Below are 22,381 nucleotides of genomic sequence, written 5' to 3' on the forward strand. Positions count from 1 at the left end.
GGAGGTATCATATCCCCCTAATAGACTATAAGTTCCACGAAAGTGGAGATTGTGGAAAGTGGAGATCTTAGTTTGGTATCTCATCCAATCTCCAGCACGAGCTGATTCTTAATAAATATCTGTTGAATTAAATCCCAATTCTTTTTAGTTGTGATGGCTGCTATTTCTACAACAAAGATCCCATAAAATTCATTAAATATTCAACATTTGGTATTGAAGAAAATTTCAGGAAGGCAGGACTTTAAAAAATCAGCTGTATCTTAAATTATGCTCTAAGCAGAATTATACCTCTCCACATTTGTTTTCACATTGCTACATTAAATTCTGTAGATTCACCTATTAATGATTACTATTTTCTGTACCTGCAAGCGACCAGTGGGAACAACACATCCTCCTAGCTCATTCCACCTGTTTTAAAAGAGAGATTTTTTTTTAATTTCAGAAAGTAAATTACATAATGACTTTTGTTCCAGTTTAAAATTACCATAACATCAAAGTAAAAGAGCCATGTTGCTGCTCAGTCATTCAGTCATGTTCAACTCTTTGTGACCCCATGTACCATAACACATCAACACTTGCCCATGGGGTTTTCTTGGCAAAGATACTGGAGTGGTTTGCCATTTCCTTCGGCAGTACCTTAAGACAAACAGATGTTGCCCACAGCTATTAGGTGCCCGAGGCCACATTGAACTCAGGTCTTCCTGACTCCAGGCCCAGCACTCTATCCACTAAGCCACCTACCTGCCTCCAACAGAGCCATAAAGAACATTAAGAATTAAACTGGTACACAGTCCTCCTTACAGGCAGATGAATGTACAAACCACCCAAAATAGATGGTTGCCATTGCTGTGCTAACCATGTCCAAGAAAGGAACTTCTATAACCTACCTTAGGTAATCAATTCTAGCACCTTCCCTCCTACTAAAGAAATTCTTGTCAAATTCAACCAAAATCCCTCTTGCCCATTTTCCTCTTTCATCTCACAAACATAAAGAATAACTATTAAAAATCTTTCATAGACTAAAAGACATAATTAAGTCACTTGTTAACCTTCTCTTCTCAAAGTTAAACCACAATAACTCCTTCAGCCTTTCTTCCTTGGATCAATTTTCCATCACTTTAATTGTTTTAGTTCGCTTATCTCTACAGCCTCTCCAACTCTTCCACATCTTTTTAAAATGCAATGTTCAAAGAAGATACAATGCTAATTCTAGTAGGATTACTTACTTCCCCATTCTTTTTCTATTCTACTTCAAATATATTCAAGTAAAATGTTGACTTTTCATTATTTTATTTTTCACTTATATCATAGGCCAAACATTATAGGTCTCCTAGACCACCATCCTCCTAAGCTGAAAACTGAGGCCCAGAAAGTTTACGTGATTTGTTCAAGTGGTAGAGCCAGGTCTTGTGACTCAAAACCCAATGCTCTTCTCTACCGTACCTCAGTGCCTCCCCAAACTTGGTTAAATGTAAGAGAAAATAAACGTGTGTAGTATCTTATGTTAGTTACATTAAGGGAAAAGGAATGAGTATGAGCCTTTTTATACCTATTATAGCTATAGAACTATATAAAGAACTGCACTGCTTAAATTAAGTGTTTTATCTTTGCCATCAAGTCTCCTTTCCAAAGATCCAGATAGGAACCAGACCTGGGATTTCACTGGCACAGGGAACATCATATTTTTTTCCTTTCTACTTCAAATATGTCAGGGGCAGCTAGGTGGCGCAGTGGATAGAGCATCGGCCCTGAAGTTAGGAGGGCCTAAATTCTAATGTGGCCTCAGACACTTGACACTTACTAGCTGTGTGACTGGGCAAGTCACTCAACCCCATTGCCTAGCCAAAAACAAACAAACAAACAACAAATACATCGAAGTAAAATTCTGACTTTTTATTATTGTTGACTAAGATTACAAACCAACAATTTAGGAACAGAAGGGACATTAAAGGTCTCTGAGACCAGCCTCCTCGCCCCCCCCCATGAAGATGGCACCTTCTCTGCAATTCATAGTCTTAGAGTTAAGTAGAATAGTGACAACTTAAGTGACCCAGGCTTACACAGCCAATGTGTTTTGGGGAGTTGGAGAGGGAAAGTGGGGGTGGGACTTGAACATGTCTTCCTGGCTTCAAGGCTGGCTCTCCATCCATGATAACATACTACATCTCCATAGATCATGACACAATTTGCTGTCCTCTGAAAATACTAATGATGCCAGTACACTGATGTATAAATCAGTAACAGAGCATGCATGACCATAATTTGGTCAGTACCCTCTGTATGACTGACTCATATATGATGTTTCTATTCATGGCAGAGGAGTGGTAATTGTAGTATCGGAGGGGGAGGGGGTTGGGGAAAAGAAATACACATAATAAATGGAACGGGTGGAAAATATTCTCATATTTGACTTTTGCTACTGTTCCTACTTCTCCCTACCCCCAACCACACAATCTGAATCATCAACCATGTGAAACTGAAAAAACTTGCAATAATGATAGCACCAACCCTATTATCAGTAGCCAGTCATTCAAAGTCACCTAATAAAGGTCTTTCTTTTTTCTAATACCAAGCAAGAAGATGCCTTTGCCACCTTGAAGCCCACTTTGCCTGAGAAGTGGAGGAAAAAGGACAGGGATAGCCTCTGAGATGATGATGCAGGAGGCTGTAAGAAGGAAATAATTAAAGATACCTTTGCTGCTGTTCTGCTGCTTTGTTTCTGCCACCCTGTTCTGGTTCTACCCACATCTCTCCAGCTCTGCCTCACTCAAATCTAATTCACTTGCAAATCAAGACATCACCCTTCTGATGTCACTGGTCCTCTTTGAGAACAGAAACAACAAGCACTTCTCCTATGATAACATAAAATCTACAAGTCTAGAAGGTGAGAGGACTATAGCAACCTATGTTTTCTTTTCTTTCTTTTTCTGGAGGCAATGAGAGTTAAGTGACTGCCCAGGGTCACACAGCTAGTAAGTGTCTGAGCACAGATTTGAACTCAGGTCCTCCTGAATACGTGGCTGGTGCTCTACCCACTATACCACCTCACTGCCCTACCATCCATGTTTTCAAAAGGAGTTATCAGTAATCAGTAACTGGTTTCTTTTTTGCCCAAAGTGAAGAGACCCATTGTAGAGGTATACTAGCGTAAGGAAATAGTCAGCACTATAGTATTCATTCATAACACAAAGAATATTCCAGAACTTGCTGCTAGTCTTAGGCCACTCAATCATATCAGTTAGTACAACCAAAACGCACAGAAGTTATTCCTTTTCCAGGTAACAGGTATTACTTGTATTAAATGTAATACTTCCACCCTCATGGCCATAAAAAAAAACTTGCTACATTTTAAAAAATGTACTTACTTTTCATCTGGTCGCAAAATGCTACAGTAGGAATCTGGACGGTTTACAAAGAAGCCTGTCTTCTTCACCAAACTTTCTGCGAGCACATTCAGTCGATCAAGAACATTACATAGCTTGCTGAAAGGAGAAAATTCAAATTTAAGGTAAGTTTTTACCCTTGAAGGGTAGAACAAATACATTCAGGTGACATACATTCACGGTTTTTATAGAAATTTAGGCTAATACTTAGTAATAAAATTATAGTGGATCATTTCTAGACTGTAGATGCTGGCCACCAACATTTAATACAAAAACATATACAAAAGGACTATTTCATGCAAAAACATATGCAAAAAGAACTACAATGAATCAAGGATCCTTAATTTCATTATTGGGGCAGGTAGGTGGTACAGTAGATAGAGTGCTGGGCTTCAAAAGCAATATCATATTCATCAAGGAGCTTTATGTAGAATGTTCCCTGTACAAGGCATTATGAGGGCAGGGAGGTGGAGGAGATATACAAAAGAATTAAGAGATATGGTCCCTACCCTAAGGAAGTTCATAATCTATTTGAGAACAAAAATGCATACAGATATAAACAGAAATAATCTGGTAGCACTGAGTAGAAAATATTTTAAAGGACAAACTAAATCCATGAAGGAAAGGACTGAGTTACCCAGAAAAGGCGCCACTGGAATAAGTGAGCTTTGAGTCAAGTTTTAAAAGAAATAACTGACATATATGGACAAAGAGAAGACACTCTAGTCATGCTAGAATATCACAAGCAAAAGCATAGGGATAGGTCATATCAAGTTGAATATGGAGCAAAAGGGCTTCGTATCAAGATTAACAAGACTTGGCATTTTAGATTTATTAGTCGGGCCAAGCGATGAAAGGTTTTAGAGGAATTCAGATTCAACGTAAGTACTAGGGAGCCACTGTTGATTCTTGAACAAACGAATGACAGTTCAAAAGTGATGTCTGAGAAAGAGGATTTGTTCAGCTGAGCGTAGAATGGATTGCAAAAAGGAAAGACTGACACCTTCATGAAGTAGCAATATCCTCCTAATTTAAGTAGAGATATAGTAGTGGTGATCTCAAATAAAGTCTGGGTTTTGTATATGTTGGGACAACTTGTCCAACAACTTGCTTAGGTTTACACTTAACTCCTAAACCAGCAGTGTTCCTAACCCCCTTGTTAGATATGTGAAAGAAACCAAAACAAAAGCATTTATTTGCCAGAGCAATGGGCTTACTGTAGAAACTGTTAGTTTCTATTACAAGAGCAAGAACATAGTACGATAACACATAAATGCCTGTCCATTCACCTTTTGGTGTATTTGGCCATGTCCCAAGGGATATAAACAATAGAATGTTCAGGAGGCAAAAACTGATTGAGGTAAGTAACAGCAGCAACAAGTTCTTCACTCAGAATTCTTTCATGCTTTCTTTTTTCACGTTCCTTTATTAAATTTAAAAAAAAATAACATTCTTAACATTGTAATTATCTTATGTCAGAAGCAGAGATTTTAAAATATCTTTCACCTTACATAATTTAAAGTCATAAGGCTAAGCCTATCTACTAAAATCTGAGGACTAAGTGGAAAAAAGTCACAGGTGAATTAAATGGATTACATTATTTGGAAAACTCCAAAGAAATTAATACAATAAACTGAAATGACCTAGATTTAACTTGAAGTCATGAACAAATATACTATTAAGGATACCACCTTTTGCTCTGGGACAGTAACAGAGCAGAGAGAAGAGCAGGAGCTTCACTGCTATTGAAAATAATGCAGCAATCATCTACTCTTATGATCCTACTTATAATCCCTATGCCTCTTCAGCCCAAACCTTCCTTCCTAGGCCACCACCACTCCTCAAGATGTGTGTGCCCCTCTATTAGAATATAAGCTCCTCGAGGGCAGGAATTATCTCAACTTTGTATTTGTATCCCCAGTAACTAGCACAGTGTCTGATATATAGTGGGTACTTAATAAATGTTTTTTTCATTTATTCACTTATTTCATTTATTCATTAGTTTATGTTTCTTTTTTCTTCCTTTCCTTCCTCTTTTTCTTTTTTTTCCTTCTCTCCTTCCTTCCTTTGCTCCTATGACTCCCTGGCCCATTTCTAACAAATCTGTCCTAAACAATTTAAAAGATGATTCAAATCAAAATTCCTCAAATCAAAAGACTGCTTCCAAGAACAGGGAAAAGTAAGCATTTAGCCCCACCAGGCTGAGGGCAAGTTCAGGGTTCATAACTGCTTTCATTTTCAAGGCTAACAAATTAAATTACATAGTTACAATATAAAGGAAAAATTTTATGGACTTCTTTATCCAAGTTGAACAAGTTGTCATCTAAAGGGGTTTGACAACAGTTGTGTGAAAAGAATAGCACTAATAGTTAAATTACCAGGCAAGATGACTCTAAACTAAAAATTAACTTGGTTTATTTATGTACCTAAGGCATAGTATACAAAAGAAGCAGTGAGAAATAGCAAATAGAGAGCCAGCCCTGAAGCCAGGAAGACCTGGGTTCATGTCCTGCTACTTACTAACTATATGACCCAAGGCAAGTCAGTACTTTCAGACTATAATATGTGTGTATGTCCAAATCCTACCCCATATATTTAAGGCACAACAAAATTTTATATACATATATGCATATATATACACATATATTATACAAATAGCCTGATTTTTTTTCTATGAAGCCCTTTAAATCAATAAAAAAAAAGTTTTAAGGAATCAAAAGATTCGGCTTCATTCAATCCTGTCACTTACTAGCTCTGTGATCTTAGAAAAGTATCTTCAGGTCTGTTGAGACTCAGCTTCCTCATCTATAAAATTAGGTTGGACCAGATGACCTCTAAAGCATCCCTTCTCAAATGTTTTGTTCTCAGGAACCTTTACACTCTTAAAAATTATTGAGGACCCCAAAGAGCTTTTATGTGTGACTTATATCTATTGATATTTACCACACTAGAAATTAAAACTGATAAATTCTAAACTATTTGTTAATTCATTGGAAAATAATAATAAACCCATAACACTTTAATACATGTTTTCATAAAAATAACTTTTCCAAAAGAAAAAAAAATTAGTGGGAAGAGTCGCATATTTCTACAAATTTTTGCAAATCTCTTCAATGTCTGGGTTAATAGATGACAGCTGGATTATCCTATCTGCTTCTGTATCCAATCTGTTGCAATATTTTATTTAGTTGAAATATATGAAGAAAATTTAGCCCCACACAAATAGGTACTTGGGAAAGGAAGGAATATTACGATAGGCAAATAATATGTTAGTGTTATTATGAAAATAGTTTTAATAATACAAACTCACTGAATTGGTCTTAGGGACTTACAGGGGCCACTTTGAGAACTGCTGTTCTAAGGTGCCTTCTAGCCCTAAAACTACGATCCTGATAATCCTGTTTTTAACATAATTTTGAGGGAGTCTTCATACCTTTCTTATTAAACAGCACCTAAAATCCACATTTCAAAAAAGAAACCAAGAACATTATTCATAAATTCCTAATTTTAAGTGGTGGTAGACTTTCTGTTACCATTATCATGCATATGCACACAGACATTTTGACTCTTTAATCATAGGATTAAAAGGTCTTTCTGAAGTGAACCAAATTTGGAATATTCTCTTACCCTCTGATTTACAGGAACCAATGCCACTTAAAGAAAAAAAAAACAAATAAAACACTGTCTATATTACCACTAAAGAGCAATTTAATCTCCAAGTGCATAATCACCATGTTCCTAACTACTTCTGGTTTTTGAATAGCAAAGAAACAATGAACAAGTACCATTTTTAAAATCTACTGACCTTTTAAAATATTCAAATAAATGTACATATGAGAATTTTGGAGAAACCATGCCAATAATTACACATCAGGCTAATTTTTTAATGTATTCCAGTGACAGAGAGTTAAATCTAACATCCTAAATGTGAGTTTCTATATTGCCATAGATTTTTCAGTGACATTTATAAGAACTCTGTAAAATATAAACAATGATTCACTTATCAAGTTCTGGTAAATTTAGATGTGTGTCCTAATGATATCTTTTGAAATCTGACTCTATAAGATGAGGTTTGGTTTTTTGGTGTTTTTTACCAAACGTAGTTAAAATTCTTAAACATTTTACTGCAATTCTCTATTATCAAACTAATGTTGGCTATTAGACTAATCTTCAATTTCATGTTGAAAAAGCCTGGTAGAGTAAAGGAATTCTCCAAATACTCTAACCAAAAATGCTAGAAAAACACCAACTTGATGTTCAAACCATTTATTTGACAGCTTCACTTTCAGACACAACAGAATAACAAAACCAAAGGGGCAAAAATAAACGTTCTACCTTTGTTCATCAGTGTGCCAGGTTATCAGAAATTCATGAATAGCTGGAAGTTAACTAAAGCTCATGTCAGACTTTCACAATGTTAACATCTACTCTTCACCTAGATCATTTCCTTTAGTCACCTTGCCAGGCCAAAGGCTGATAAAGATAATACTATTCTATCTATGTCCTGTTTCCTTGACATGTGGCCTAAAACAAATCCTTATAGATGATGTGTTTGGATTTGACACCACCAGATCACCATGAGACCTTGTGAATGGTCAGTGCAACTTTAATAAAAAGGCAAAAAGACTAGAGAGGTTGATGAGATCAACATATTTAATTCTGCTAGCTGTCCCTGACCTGCGCCTCTCTTTTCACTTCCTAAAATCTGCCTTGTGATTCTACTCTGAGAGAAGTCTTAGATTCCTAAGATTTAGCTCTGTTCTGAGCTAGCAACTAAACATATTTTGCCTTATATTTCCCCATAATATCTTGTAGGCCAGAAGTGTCAAACACAAGGCCTATGTCAGTCTGGGCCAGATTAAAATGTAATTGGAAAATATTAACAAAGTAACTAAAAATAGGATAAATCATAGATAATGTTAATTTGTGATTTTCTAAGTCAATACATGACCTGCAGGGATCTTTATGTATGATTTAAAAGCCCCATTTCCATTGGAAGTTGACACCAACATTGTAAGCTGTCAGTGACGTGTTCATATTTCAAGGTGTATCTGTGACAGCTTCGTTTCCCTGTCTCCTTAACACAGTTGCCCTGGGCTCATGATCAGATGGACAAAGGTAGAATACATTATAGGCTATAGAATACCTTCATATAGTCTTTTGTTTTTCCAGGGAACAGGGTATGAAGATCAAAATTTAACCTGGATGTGCACCAGATAAGATTAATGGAAGGAACTTTGGTCAAGAAATAAGAAAAACCTGACCATTAGCTTTTCCATAAACAGCCTCTTCTTATCTTCTTTAGTTACAAAGGGAAAGGGGCCATGAGGGAGTCTAGGTAGGATGCCAACAAGTCGGGAATTAAAGGTAAAGGAGAAAGGGAGATCATGCTGTCCCAGGCTGGCAGGCCTTGACAAACCCTGACAAGCTGAAACATTCCATTCTGGAGAATGGTAGAAAAATGTGCAGTGGGTCCTCAGGACTGAAGGAAAGGTCACCAAATTTATTTGGATAACATAATAAAACAACATATTACTGTGCCATACCTTCACTAGATTTAAGATGATAATAGGGGAGCCAAACCTTTGTAGCATCTGGTCAAAGTGAAGAGCAGCTATATGGGCAAATGGATCTGCCTGATCCACTGAAAAAATAAAATAATGCAAATAAAATAATTTGTAAAAATCAAGTAGGAGTCATATTTTTTTCATTATTTATTTCTAGAAATGGTTTTTAAAGAAATAGCATTCATTTTGAAATTTTTTGAATGTGGCTCCTAAATATCTATAAGAAAACATTGATGTCAAATAGAATTCCAAACCTAAACAACTTCCAAATTCCTAAAGTAGAAATATAATTCACTTCTCAAAAATGCTTTAAGGAGGGGCAGCTAGGTGGCACAGTGGATAGAGCGCCAGCCCTGGATTCAGGAGGACCTAAGTTCAAATCCGGCCTCAGACACATAACACTTACTAGCTGTGTGACCCTGGGAAAGTCACTTAACCCCACTGCCTTAAAAAGAAAATGCTTTAAGGAGCAGCTAGGTGGCGTACTAGATAGAGTACTGGCCCTGGAGTCAGGAGGATGTGAGTTCAAATCCGGCCTCAGACACTTGACAGGTACTATCTGTGTGACCCTGGTCAAGTCACTTAACCCCATTGCCTGGCTCCCCCCCAAAAAATTTTTTTAAAGCTTTAAAAAGGAAATACAAAAATTCATATATGTGTATATTAATAAACACAAATAGGTATATAAATATAAAAATACATACATAAACATATGGCAGAGTTCTCTGTTCTAATCAATGTATATTTCTCTTAAGACAAATGGGGAAGCTTTTAACATAGTGAAAAGTGTTGGAGAAAGAGTCAGACGACCAGGGTTCTAGACTGAGCTCCGTTATTAATTGTGTGATCCCAAACAAGTTAATTCACTATCCTAGGACTTGGTTTCCTCCTCTGCAAAATGACAGGGGTGGACTAGATCACTGATTCTTAATTTTTTTTATGTCATGGAACTCTTTGGCAGTCTGATGAAGCCCACAGATCCCTTCTCAGGATAATGTTTTTAATTACAGAATATAAAATATTACAAAGGAAATCAATTACATTGAAATAGAGTTATCGACATATTTCTAAAAACAAATTCATGGATGCCATGTTAAGAACCTCTGGCTAGATGATACTTAAAATCCTCACTTACAGCATCTCTTCTTACAAAATGAGTCCTAGTAAATTTACTTGATCTTCTAGCTATTAGAGCAACATAACTAGTTAATCACAAATTAACAGCTCTAAGAAATCAAGTTCAAATGGCCAACACTTAACGATTATCGGACTATATTCTATAAGCTATGAATATACCCACTTTACTTCAAATAAATATATTTATATACAAGAGGTAAGATAGTAGAAAGTAAATATTTGGGATCAGAAGATCCAAATCCAAGTTTCAGCTTCTGCACTTACTATCCTAGCCTACCATGGATAGTAAATCTTTATAATGCCCCAGAAATCTCTTTACCCTAGAATGCACAAAATGGAAGTAGCCCTTGCCCTTGTAGTCTCTCCATCTGATTCCTCCCAAACCTCCATTTAAGGAGGTTCAGGACAACCATGTCTTCAACTCTCCCCAGGCTGCACTCCTGACTCTCCTAACTTTCTCTACAATGCCCCAGGAGATACCTTCTCTCTCTTCCCATTCTCACTCTTTTCAGCTCCCTTTTTCGTGTTGTCTTCATCTATTAGAATGTAAGCTCCTTGAAGGAAGGAATGTCTTTCTTTCTACTTGTATTTGTATTCTCAGAGCTTAGCAGTGTCTGGAACATAGTAAGTGCTTAATAAATGCTTGTTTAGACTTGACTTGTTGACATAGCCTGGCTATAACCTGAATATGACCTCATTTAGACTCTCTTTTAGCTTCTTCATCCATAAAATGATGATAATAAAATTTGCACTACCTAATAGAGTTGCTGTGAAGAAAGTACTTTGTAAAGAGTACAGCACTGTATAAATGTGTATACATAAATTATCCTATATTCTATATCATATAGATCTATTTTAAGTATTCCATTATAATAGTTTTAAATCTCTAGATTTATACAAATAAAGAGATTCTATTATAATAAAAAATATTTACTAATTTGGTATTTTAAACTAACATAATTTTATCATTACAGTAGGGTTCATGCCTACATCATTTTAGAACTATAATAGTTTATTTTTGAAGCTTTATTGTTCAGTCACTTTTCAGTTGTGTCCAACTCTCTGTAACCCCATTTGGGGTTTTCTTGGCAAAGTACGGAGTGGTTTGCCATGTCCTTCTCCAGCTTATTTTACAAATGAGGAACTGAGGCAAACAGGGTTAAGTGAATTGCCCAAGGTCACACACCTAGTAAGTGCCTGAGGCCATTTCTGAACTCAGGTCTTCCTGACTACAGGCCTGGCACTCCATCCACTGTACCACCTAGCTGCTTTTTTTTTAAAAACTTGGCCTTCACTAATATGCCACATTAGGTAAGGAGCAATCATTAAAATTATTGTTTCAAAATATTTTCCACATACATGTAATTGGAGGCTTAGGCATCATAGTTGAAATATCTTGAGACCAATATAAGGGGACAGATCCTCTAACTTGCACATAAGAGGAATAGCTTCCTGCTGTAAACGACATTACAGAAGCATCACAGAGTATTTGTTCAGTCTCTACTTCATTAGCAACATCACCCTGGAAAGAAACACACACATACACACACACACGTTGAAAATACAAAAACACAAGTACGTAGCTAAGTTATAACGCTGCCTACAGAAATGTCTTGAAAGTAACAAAGGACGGCCAATACAAAATATGAATATAAGTCAAACGACAAGCTTTGAAAGGAAGTTTTCACAGAAAGGTAATTTAAAAAAAAAAGAAGAGAGGTTAAAGAAAGAAAACAAAATCAAATTAAAACTAATCAATAAAACAAGTACTAGATGAAAAGCATCTAGAGAAATATAAACTTGTAATTCAACTGATTGAAATTTTTTTAGAAGTATAATAAACCAAACCAAAAGGCAGAATATCAAAAGTTAAAATCTAAACCAAGAGGAAAATGGTCAAGAGAGATCAAAATACCATTAATAGCTTCCTTCTGGCAGAGGAATGTGAAAGAATTGAATCAGATGTAGCACTTCTCATTCTCAGAGGCATTAATATTTCTATCTGCTTACGTTATAAAAACAGATGATGGGAAACTTGTTCCACCCATTTCAGAAGATGGCTTTAAAAAAAACTCTGGCATTTCAAAAACTAAATTCTCAAAAATGTTTATTATTGATTTAAACTAGATTCAAAAAAATCTTCTGTCTATATATACTTGCCTAGTAGCCACTCACCTTCCCCTTACTCAACCAACTTAACACAAGTGGTAGTGCAGAGCCTGAAGGTGATAAAGCAGGTAAGGTGAGTTACAGAGATGGCATTCCTCCCTCTTGTGGCTGACTCCTGAAAAAGGGTAATCAAGTGTTTCTACCTGCCTCCAGCTACTTAATACCAAGTATGTTATTCCCAGAATGAGTATTTTCCCCTGCCTACCCCATTTTTGTAAGCAGCTATTTCCATTTCTGTACTATCCATGTTCTTTTTTTCCCATTATGACACTTCAGCTGATAGTATCTTTTATCATGCAGGAAATGTACGATCATAAAAGGAAGAAGGCCAGTCATATAGCAAGAAAAACAACAGATGGGTGTTAAAAGGCCTACATGGAAGACATTCTGGTAGGTCTTCCAAGGACGATTTAGGAGAAGACGAAGGATCACAGGGTCAACAGATTTAGAACTTGAGGGACTGGGAGGCCATATAGTCCAGCCCACTCACTTTATAGGTCAGGAAGGAGGACCTAGAAAGGTTATCCAAGTAACGTAAGTAGTAAGGAGCAGCTTTAAACCCAGATTCTTTGATTCAAATCCAATAATCCCCCTTCTACTGTACTACTGTACCATCCTGACATGGACAGGAAGTGCCTCAAATGAGAAGACATAGAGAGGATGCAATCTACAAAACAAGACTGAGTAACCATATCAATAAGGTTAGGAAGCCATTCAAGTATTGCTATGTAGCTACTTCTCTTAAACATTAGTCAAGGCCTGACTCTCCTCAAGTAATAATGTGGATAATTTTTCAAAATGTTTAAAAGTTAATAATTATCCCTGCCAACTTTTAGATAATCTGGAAGATTTTATATCATCTAATCAAGAAAGACCCTTCATACTGAATATTCAAAACCTCCATAAAGCTTTTACATATAGCAACAAAACAGACATAAATGAATTTTTCTTACCTCACAATTTGCACCTCTCTTTAAAAAACGGGTCCCAGCAAATTTACTTGATCTTCTAGCTATCAGAGTAACATAGACTGGTCGACCATAAATTAACAGCTCTGAGAAATCAAGTTGAAGTTCTTTAACATATGTGATTGCCAGGCAGTATCATGTGAAACAAATTTTTTTGTGACAAACACATTAAAATTTACTCTGTTGGATTTGCTACAGGATACCAAGATAGCCTTCCCTGAAGCAAAACCTGTTCTGCTTTCAGAGATTACAGCTTATTTTCTTTCTCGTTCCTTTACCCTTCCCCACTTTCTGCCCTTCAATCTCTCTTCCCCCCACCTTTTTCTTTTTGAAATTAGGTCTCTCTGTCTCACCCAGGCTGGAAAGAAAGCAGCTACACATGGGCCCAATCTCACTATCGGTCAGTACCAGAGTTCTGACCTGCTCCATTTCTGATGTGGGCTATTGTCCTTCCTCAAGCAGCCTGGTGGTTGCTACCAGAGACTCACTATATTGGATGATGAACTTCATTCAGACACACCAGATTGGCTTAGTGCAATCTTTAAGTCCCACGCCAAGAAATCTACCAGTCTCTACCTTACCAGTAGGAGAGAGTATAGGCACTTATCACCACACCCAGTGGCAAATTCTCTTAATTCTTATCTGAAAAAAAATGGATTTGAACTTTCCAAAAAGTCAAAAGTTACTGAAAAGAGAACTTCAATGCACAAGATAAATAATGAGTAATAGTTTTTGGTCAAAAGTGAGGTGTAACAGTAATAAGACTGTTCTTGTATATCTCATAAACTGGTTTGTAAACCAAGTTCAAAATTGGAGTTTTTAAAACATTTTGAGCAATGGCACATCACTGGAACAAACCAAGAGTCTTCCAAAGTGGCACCTTTAAAAGACAGCATTTATATAGGATGTGTAAACACTGGTGTGTTTAAAAAATACTTCAGGAGGCAGCTAGGTGGTGCAGTGGATAGGGCACTGGCCCTGGAGTCAGGAGGACCTGAGTTCAAATGTGGCCTCAGACACATAACACTCACTGGCTGTGTGATTCTGGGCAAGTCACTTAACCCCAACTGCCTTACCAAAAAACCAAAATAAAATAAAAAATACTTCAAACAACCCATTATAGTTTCCCTTTATATAAAGCCCACTTGCAAGCATTTAGCTATTGAAAGATTGATTCCTGAATTCTCTGGCAACACAAACAACAAATTGAAGACGAGAAGCATGTAAGAAAACATAACAATAGTTACCCACACCTACCCACATTGGAAAGAAAGCAGATGGCACAGTGGAATCGATGGCGTTGTACAGTGCACAACAGCATCCCGGAAGTGTGGAGTGCTTGGTTCTAACCCTGGTTTTGTCACTAAATAGCTGCTTTACCTTGTAAATCCTGTAATTTCTCTAGGCCTCACTTTCCTCCTCTATAAAATGAGGAGGTTGGAATACACGCATTGTAAGTACCACTGCAGTTTTAACATTCTAGAATTCTATCATGTCAAAATGACCCTTTTCTTAAATTTGTCTCTAGAGTACTAAATATATGGTAAAATGCAGTAAGTAAAATGAAAATTACAACCATGTTAAAAAAGGAAGGCCTCACAAGGCCTCATAAAATTCTATTACAGCTTCTACAAATTATATACTTTGAGGTCCTTTCAAAGTTTCTACCTAAACTTGTTCCTTTAAAACTTTAGAATACAATACCACTTTCTCAAACTGTTTTCAGCATAACTCTTAAAATCAATGGAAGAAGGGTAAATCTGAACACTTAAGAGAAAAAAATGGTCCATAAAATTTAACACTCTAACCAGGCCTCAATCTACCTCACAAAAGAGACTTTAAGTTCTTTATAGAAACATTTTTTTCCTCTACTGTGTAACCTGGGCCCAATCCCACAAGCAGTGCTTTACAGTTTCTCATATCAATCCCTTCCTTTCTACTCCCAATGGACTTCACCCTACCCTAGGCCCTCATCACTTCACATCTGAACTACTACAAATGGATTCTAGTATCTATGTTTTCTTTCTCTTCCTGCTCCAATCTATCCTACACACTTTTGCAAATTATTCTTCTTGAAATACTACTTTGCATATGTCACCCTCTACTTAAAAACTCTTAATAAAACTTTACTGATTACAGTTTTCTTAACCTGACATTCAAATCCTTCCACAATCTGGTCCCCTATATTTTCATTTCTCCAATATGATTTCCTATCATTCCCCCACATAAGATCCTCAAGGGCATGGTCTGTGGATCTCTGGGGGTCCCTGAGATACTTTCAGGGGCTCCATGAGTCAGAGTTCTATTTTCATGATAATACTAAGGTGTTATTTGTCTATTAAAATACTCTTCCCTTTTCTATGTATTTGCATAAGGCCAGATTTTCTTCACATACTTCTACCAAAACAACATAAATAAGAGAATCCAGCTTGGTTCTATTAAGCCAGATATTAAAGAGATCTGCAAAAAATATGTCAGACAATGTCATTCCTTCTCAAAATTTTTTTCTGTTTTGGAAAATATAGCAATTATTCATTTAAAAATGTTATTTGTGTTTACCATGTAGTAAGTTTACTATTGTTGTTTTTAAATGAATATTTTAAAATTTTACCAATTTCTAATACAGTAAATATCAACAGACATAAAAACCAAAAGTAAAAGTTCTCTGGGGTGCTCAGTAATTTTTAACAGTGTAAAGGGGCTCTAAGACTAAAAAGTCTGTGAACTGTCTGCCCTCTAAGTGAATGAGGTCTCCTCTAGTGAAAAGGGTCTCCTCCTTGTTCCTCAAGCACAAACATGCAGGCTCCCACTTCTATGTCTTCATCATACAGCATGACTGGAATATACTTCTCATTGGTCTCTGCTTATCCAAGTCAATCTCATCCATAAAGTTTCTCTTTTCTCTCAGAGATGGGGTTAGTCATGGCTCTGTCCTTTTAATTCCTGTGATATTTGTTATTTATGCCATTCTTTTGGTATTTAGTATATACTAGCTTATAGTGTTATTTATCTTCTTATATTTATATTCTGTCTCAACCAAACTATAAATTTCTTGAGGGCCTAGGCCATAGCCAGTAAAATGTAAGCCTGAGGGCAGAAATGGTTTCCTTTGGCTCTGTATCCCCAGTAACTGCACATAGTAGGCACTTAATAAAGGTTGAATTGAATTACAAAAATCTCTTTGTATTCCCAGTGCCAAGAATAGTGCCCTTGTATTTAACACATACTTCAGTAAGTTTGCTGGTAACTAAAGCCTACCTAATACATAATTATGTCTTTGGTTTACATATAGCCACCTTCTGCCTCCAAAACAGCTTGGAATATGACTCATAAAGGATACTTGACTGCCCACAGAAGCCGTGAATAATATATAGTAGCCAGTCACGATGGACAGTGTTTTTTATTATATCCAAAAGTTCACCATTCCACACATACTTCATATAGGGTTCGCTGCAAATCCCAAATACACCTGGAAAAATGAAAACAGTTATCAGAAAGGTAAAAGAAGTAAGTGAAACTAAGCCCTTCAGCTTTTCATTTTAACTTTAGAATAAACTCAGTGATTGAATAATGTTGCCAGTATCAGTATGTCTGTTAGCACCACTGTGAACAAGAGATGCCCAGGCAGGCTCCCTCGAGCTGAGGAGAATTCAGGGGAAGTTGGACAGTGGGTCTAACTGTGCATGATTGGTTTTGTTTTTGTTTTTTTGTTTTTGTTTTTGCTAGGCAATGGGGTTAAGTGACTTTCCCAGGGTCCCACAGCTAGTAAGTGTTATGTGTCTGAGGCTGGATTTGAACTCAGGTCCTCCTGAATCCAGAGCCAGTGCTCTATCCACTCCGCCACCTAGCTGCCCCTCTAACTGTGCATGATTGGACATAAAAAATGACAAGTACCTTCAGCTATTTAGGAAGGAAACTAAAAGAGGTCTTTGCCAAGCTCCAGACCTTGTTTATTACTTCAATACCAAGTAGTGCGGCAGCTAGGTGGCGCAGTGGATACAGCACTGGTACTGGAGTCAGGAGGACCTGAGTTCAAATCTGGTCTCAGACCAGATACTTGACACTTACTAGCTGTGTGACCCTGGGCAAGTCATTTAACCCCAATTGCCTCACTAAAAAAAAAAAATACCCAGTAATGAAGCCTCAGGCCTGGACCTCACTCTCTTCCGGCCTCCTGGGATCTCCACGTCATTCCTGGGTTTGTTCTTGTTTAAATGTTGCTTACCCCCTTTAGTCTCCAGCTCTACAACTCTGTTTACTGGTTTTGGATAATTTGACAGCCAAGTCTCTGTAGCCCCCCATCCAAAATTTTGTAGCTTCAACCTCACCCTCCCAAACTCCTAAGTCCCCATCACGTACCCACATGTCACTGCCATGGACCTCACTCAGTTACAGCCAGCCCATGATAGATTCTGGCCCCAGCTGGCTGGCTAAAAGCTGGGAGGAACAACATAATATCTTTTATATATTTGATTGTCATTTAAAGCCCATTAAAATGCCACTGCTAGGTATAGTACAAAGGGAATAAAGAGACACAAGTCTGCTTTGCAGGCAATTTCAACTTAAAGTAGCCAACAACGACACAGATACATTAAGAATGTGTTTTAAAATATATTGAATATACTGAAATCTCTTTATAAGAACAGGGATAAAATACAATTCTAATAACTGCTTTATATAAGACTTTTCCTAAGTAAAGGATACAGTTTCTGAGGATCCGATTTAGAGTACATCTCAGCCCAAGTCACAGCTGAAATGTTCAGGTTCCATGAGCTCATAAATGTATAGATTAGCAACCTATAATTTAGCAAACAGTCTTTGAGAAGCCCTGTTGAGGCAAACTGGTTATGAGCCTCTCAATCACTAGGCCTGAACTCAAAGACTTCCCAGTGTGGCAGAATCAGCAAGAGTTTACCTTCCTCAGACAGGGTCTTTGAGAACCCAGGCTCACCTCTACACCATGATTGGTTGTTAGAATTTTGCCATGGGATTGAAAAAAAAAGAGTTTTATTTTGTATTTTGTTAAATCAAGTAGCAAGTATTTATGAAGCACCAGTTTCGTTAGATGGCTGGTGAGGAGACTCATTAGAGTACTGATTAGGAGAGAATCAGTACGCTTTCCAATTAATTAGGTCCTTGGAATACCAAAGGTTTTCTATATCTGGTATTACAAAATAGTATTTCATTCAAATTACACCATTCCTCTATGGCAAACTATGTCATCTCCTAAAGCTATCCCTTAAATTCACCTTTCTTTGGTATGGGAGCTTAACAAAAGCACTACTGCTGTTTGAATCTCTTTATTCCTATGAGTTTCAAGGTTGTTGTCTTCATAATACCAAATTAATCTTCAAGGAGGAAATCATGATATAAGCTGGAAGAGTAAGCACATAAAGGAGAATCTCACCATAAAGGGCATGGTGACATGGATGTACAAGACACAAGTCCAGAAGAAGAGAATGACTCCAAAACATCTACATGCAAAAACCTCAAAGGAAAACACAGCATGGACAAAAAATTCAACTAAAACTCCAGAACAGATAAAGATTTTCTTCCAAGAGTTTTAAAATGTTTTTTATCAATGAAATGAGAACTTTAAAGTAAAAAAAAAAAAAACAGAAAAGAAATGAGAGCTATGGAACAAAGAATTGGAAAAGTAATTAACAACTTGGCACAAGAAGGACAAAACTTTACCAAAGCAAGGAACTCCCTAAAAATTGGAATGGCCCAAATAAAAGCCAATGATGTTATTAGGCAACAAGAAATATTAAAACACAGTCAAAAATGAAAAAAAAATAAAATATAAGGTATTTCATGTCAAAACAAATGACCTAGAAAATAGATCGGGGGGGGCAGGGGAGTTGGGAATTAAGAACCATTATACTACCAGGATGATATGATCACTCCACCACTACCACCACCATGCAAAAAATAAAATAAAATAAAAGCCAAGACATATTTCAAGAACTCTTAAAGAAAACTATCCAGATCCATTAGAATCAGAGGGCATAGAAGACATTAAAATAATCTACCAGTTACTTCCAGAAAGAAACCCAAAAATGAAAACTCTCAGGAACATTATAACCAAAATCCAGGGCTTCCATATCAAAGAAAAAATACTGCAACCAGCCAACAAGAAAGAATTCAAGCCACAGTCAGAATCACACAAGATTTAGTAGCCACTACTATACAAGTAACTGTATTATCATATTCCAGAAGGTAAAAAAACCCCAGCAAGTCAGTACAGTGCTACGGGGTGGGGGGGGAGAGGCTTTTAAGGAAATAGAGGACTTCTGAGCATTCCTGATTAGAAGAAAAAAAATACTAGAGCTTCATAGAAACTTTGAGGTTCAAACACAGGAGTTGAGACACAGAAAAAAGTAAACACATACAAACAATGAGAAAGAACTAAACAAGGATAAACTGCTTACATTCTAATGTGGGGACATGATAAATGTGTACCCTCTGAACCCAATCATCATCAGAGTTCAGAGAGGAAATCTAATTAGACAGAAAGCCTGGGAGTGGTTCTGTTATGTCTTGATGATTTTAAAAGAAGAAAGAAAAGGGAGAAAAGTATACACCGGGAAGGGGAGTAGAAAAGGAAGGTCAGGTGAAATTATCTCATACATTCAGGGTCACAAGTAAAACAAGGAAGAAGGGGAAGGGTGGCTGACAATTGAACCTCACTCTCACCTGAACTGGTCAAAGGAGAGAAGAACACACACACACCTGGATACAGAATGACATTTCAATCAAACAGAGAAACAGGAGGAAGGAGGGAGAAGGGAGAAGGGAGAATTAGGGGTATAGAGATTAAGGGAGAGATTAGTCCTAAGCAAAACAAATTCTAAATAAATAATGTAGAAAAATATTTACAGTCATTTTTGAGGTGGCAAAGAATGGGATTCTGAGGGAATCCCCATGAAGTGGGAGATGGCTACACAAAATAAGATATATAAATTCAACAGAATACTATTGTGCTGTAAGAAATAATGAAGGAGATGGTTTCAGAGGAAACCTGAGAAGATTTGTATGAACTGATGCAGAGTAGAGTGAATAGGGCCAGGAGAACAATTTATATGATGGTAACTATATTGTAAAGACAGACAACTTTGAAAGACAGGATCTCTGATCATAATGACCAACCAGGATTTCAGAGGACATGAAATATACTACTTATCTCCTGAGAGGTGAAAAACTAGGAGCACAGAATAAGACATATAAATATATACATATATATATATATATATATATATATATATATACATACATATATATATATATACGTATGTATGTATGTATGTGTATAATTTTCTTTTAGACACAACCACTGCAAAAATTTGTTTTTCTTGACTATACACATCTATAATAGGGGTTTTGTTTTTCTTTTGCTCTCATTTGGGCAGGAGAGAAAAAGGGTGGAATTTAGCTGATCAAAAAAATAAAATTTAATTTAAAAAATAAAAATATACTTTGATTTGTTTTATAAATGGGAAAGCTATAATTAGTCCATAATTGTGGCCTATAGTAATAGGCCTTTCACATGCTGTGACTCTCTTACATACATCATATTTACTAGGTGAACTAAGCCAAGATATAGTGGTATGGTCTTAATTCAAATATCGAATTGATATTCAAGTCTAGAATAGTACCAACACTTTGCACACGCTCAGTGAAGCTTCCAGCTTTACCAAAGATTAAAAAAATTTATACAAAACACTTTGCTTGACCTCTGTCCACCTCTAGCGCTGCGGCTCGCACCTAAGGTATCTGAATGAGGGTAATCTTGAATGTAGGAACTGTCTATCAATCAAGGAACATTTATCAAACATTATGTGCCACGCTGTCCATTCTAAATAACCACTTGAAGAACAAACCTTGCTCGCCTAAGTCATCCCTTGTCAACCATGAGGATACTATAGGCTGTACTCAATCTAACTCATAAGGTCTACACAAAACAAGACTCAACTCTAACATGCTATATTTGACTTCTTGTGACATTTTCTAAAACTAAACCAAATTGATCTGGCCTCTAGGAAGAGACAGTTTGTTCTGAGGTGGGCACAAAGGTGAATTATCCACCTGGAACTTGACCACAGTTCTAGACATGAATATCATAAAGTTCAATTTTAATTAAAAGCAGATTATTAAATTCCGAGAAATGTCAGCATACGATTTTCTGGCTGTCATATACATTAAATTACAAAATGATTAATGAAGTCTGAAAATCATATTGGTCAAAATCACAAATCTATAGTAATAGTATGGGACAACAAGGATATAGAATAGTCCTTCTTTATGGAAATTACAGAAAATTTAATGAAGATTTTGTAGCAAACATATATATAACATATCCCCAAGTATACAGAAAGTCACTTACCACTGCCACCCTGTGTTATGAGTCCTTCATCTTCAAAGATGTCAAAACTCTCCTGTCGAGTCTGAGCTGTTTCAGTTTTTAACATTTCTAGTGGCATTCTCAAAACGGTCAAGTTATATTGAAGGGAATGGGACAAATCATAGCTGTAACTAAAATTAGAATTTAAAAGTATTAAGAACCATAGAGAAAACTACAGAAACTTTCTCACAGCTATGACTTCCCATATGAATTATAACTGCATAAACTAAATTATTCTACATTTGTTATTTAACTTAAGAAGAATTTCTGTCCAAAAATCACAACATAAACTTAATATAATCATTGCTAGGCAATAATTTCATAGTTCATTGCATGAATTATAATCCATACAACAAATCAATCAACAATCATTTATTAAGTGCTATATGCTACATACTATGCTAAATGCTAAGGACACAAAGAAAAAGCAAAAACAGTCCCTGACCTGAAGAAACTTATATTTCTAATGGAGATGACATATTTATACCAAAATATACAAGATAAATACAAAGTAAATGGAAGATAATGTTAGAGCTGCACTAGCAGCTGAGAGAAACATGAAAGACTTCTTAGAAGAGATGGCACTTGAGTTGAATCTTAAAAGAAACCAGGGATTCTAAGAATCAGGCTGGGAGGGGAGCATTCCAGGCATGGGGAATGTCCAGTACAAAGAGATATGAGACAGTGTCATGTTCAAAAAGTAACAAATATGCCAGTATGTTTGGATCCTAGATTGTATGAAAGGGAGAAAGATAT

General features: G+C 36.5%; 1 protein-coding gene across 5 annotated transcripts in view; it reads right to left on the bottom strand.

Annotated features, from left to right (window-relative positions):
- The window catches only part of FIG4 (FIG4 phosphoinositide 5-phosphatase), a 142,554-nt gene that overhangs the window by 87,109 nt on the left and 33,064 nt on the right, over nt 1–22,381 (bottom strand). For all 5 annotated transcript variants that reach the window (XM_021008176.2, XM_021008181.2, XM_021008180.2 and 2 more), the window contains exons 6-13: nt 21,608–21,756; nt 16,565–16,693; nt 13,210–13,310; nt 11,447–11,609; nt 8,930–9,027; nt 4,673–4,806; nt 3,366–3,482; nt 363–408 (exon numbers count right to left, since the gene is read on the bottom strand). In XM_021008176.2, the coding sequence (XP_020863835.1) occupies nt 363–408; nt 3,366–3,482; nt 4,673–4,806; nt 8,930–9,027; nt 11,447–11,609; nt 13,210–13,310; nt 16,565–16,693; nt 21,608–21,756 (937 nt within the window). The remainder of the gene's footprint in view (nt 1–362; nt 409–3,365; nt 3,483–4,672; nt 4,807–8,929; nt 9,028–11,446; nt 11,610–13,209; nt 13,311–16,564; nt 16,694–21,607; nt 21,757–22,381) is intronic.

Source organism: Phascolarctos cinereus, unplaced genomic scaffold, assembly GCF_003287225.1.
Source record: "Phascolarctos cinereus isolate Bilbo 61053 unplaced genomic scaffold, phaCin_HiC Scaffold_5;HRSCAF=322, whole genome shotgun sequence".
Taxonomy (NCBI): domain Eukaryota; kingdom Metazoa; phylum Chordata; class Mammalia; order Diprotodontia; family Phascolarctidae; genus Phascolarctos; species Phascolarctos cinereus.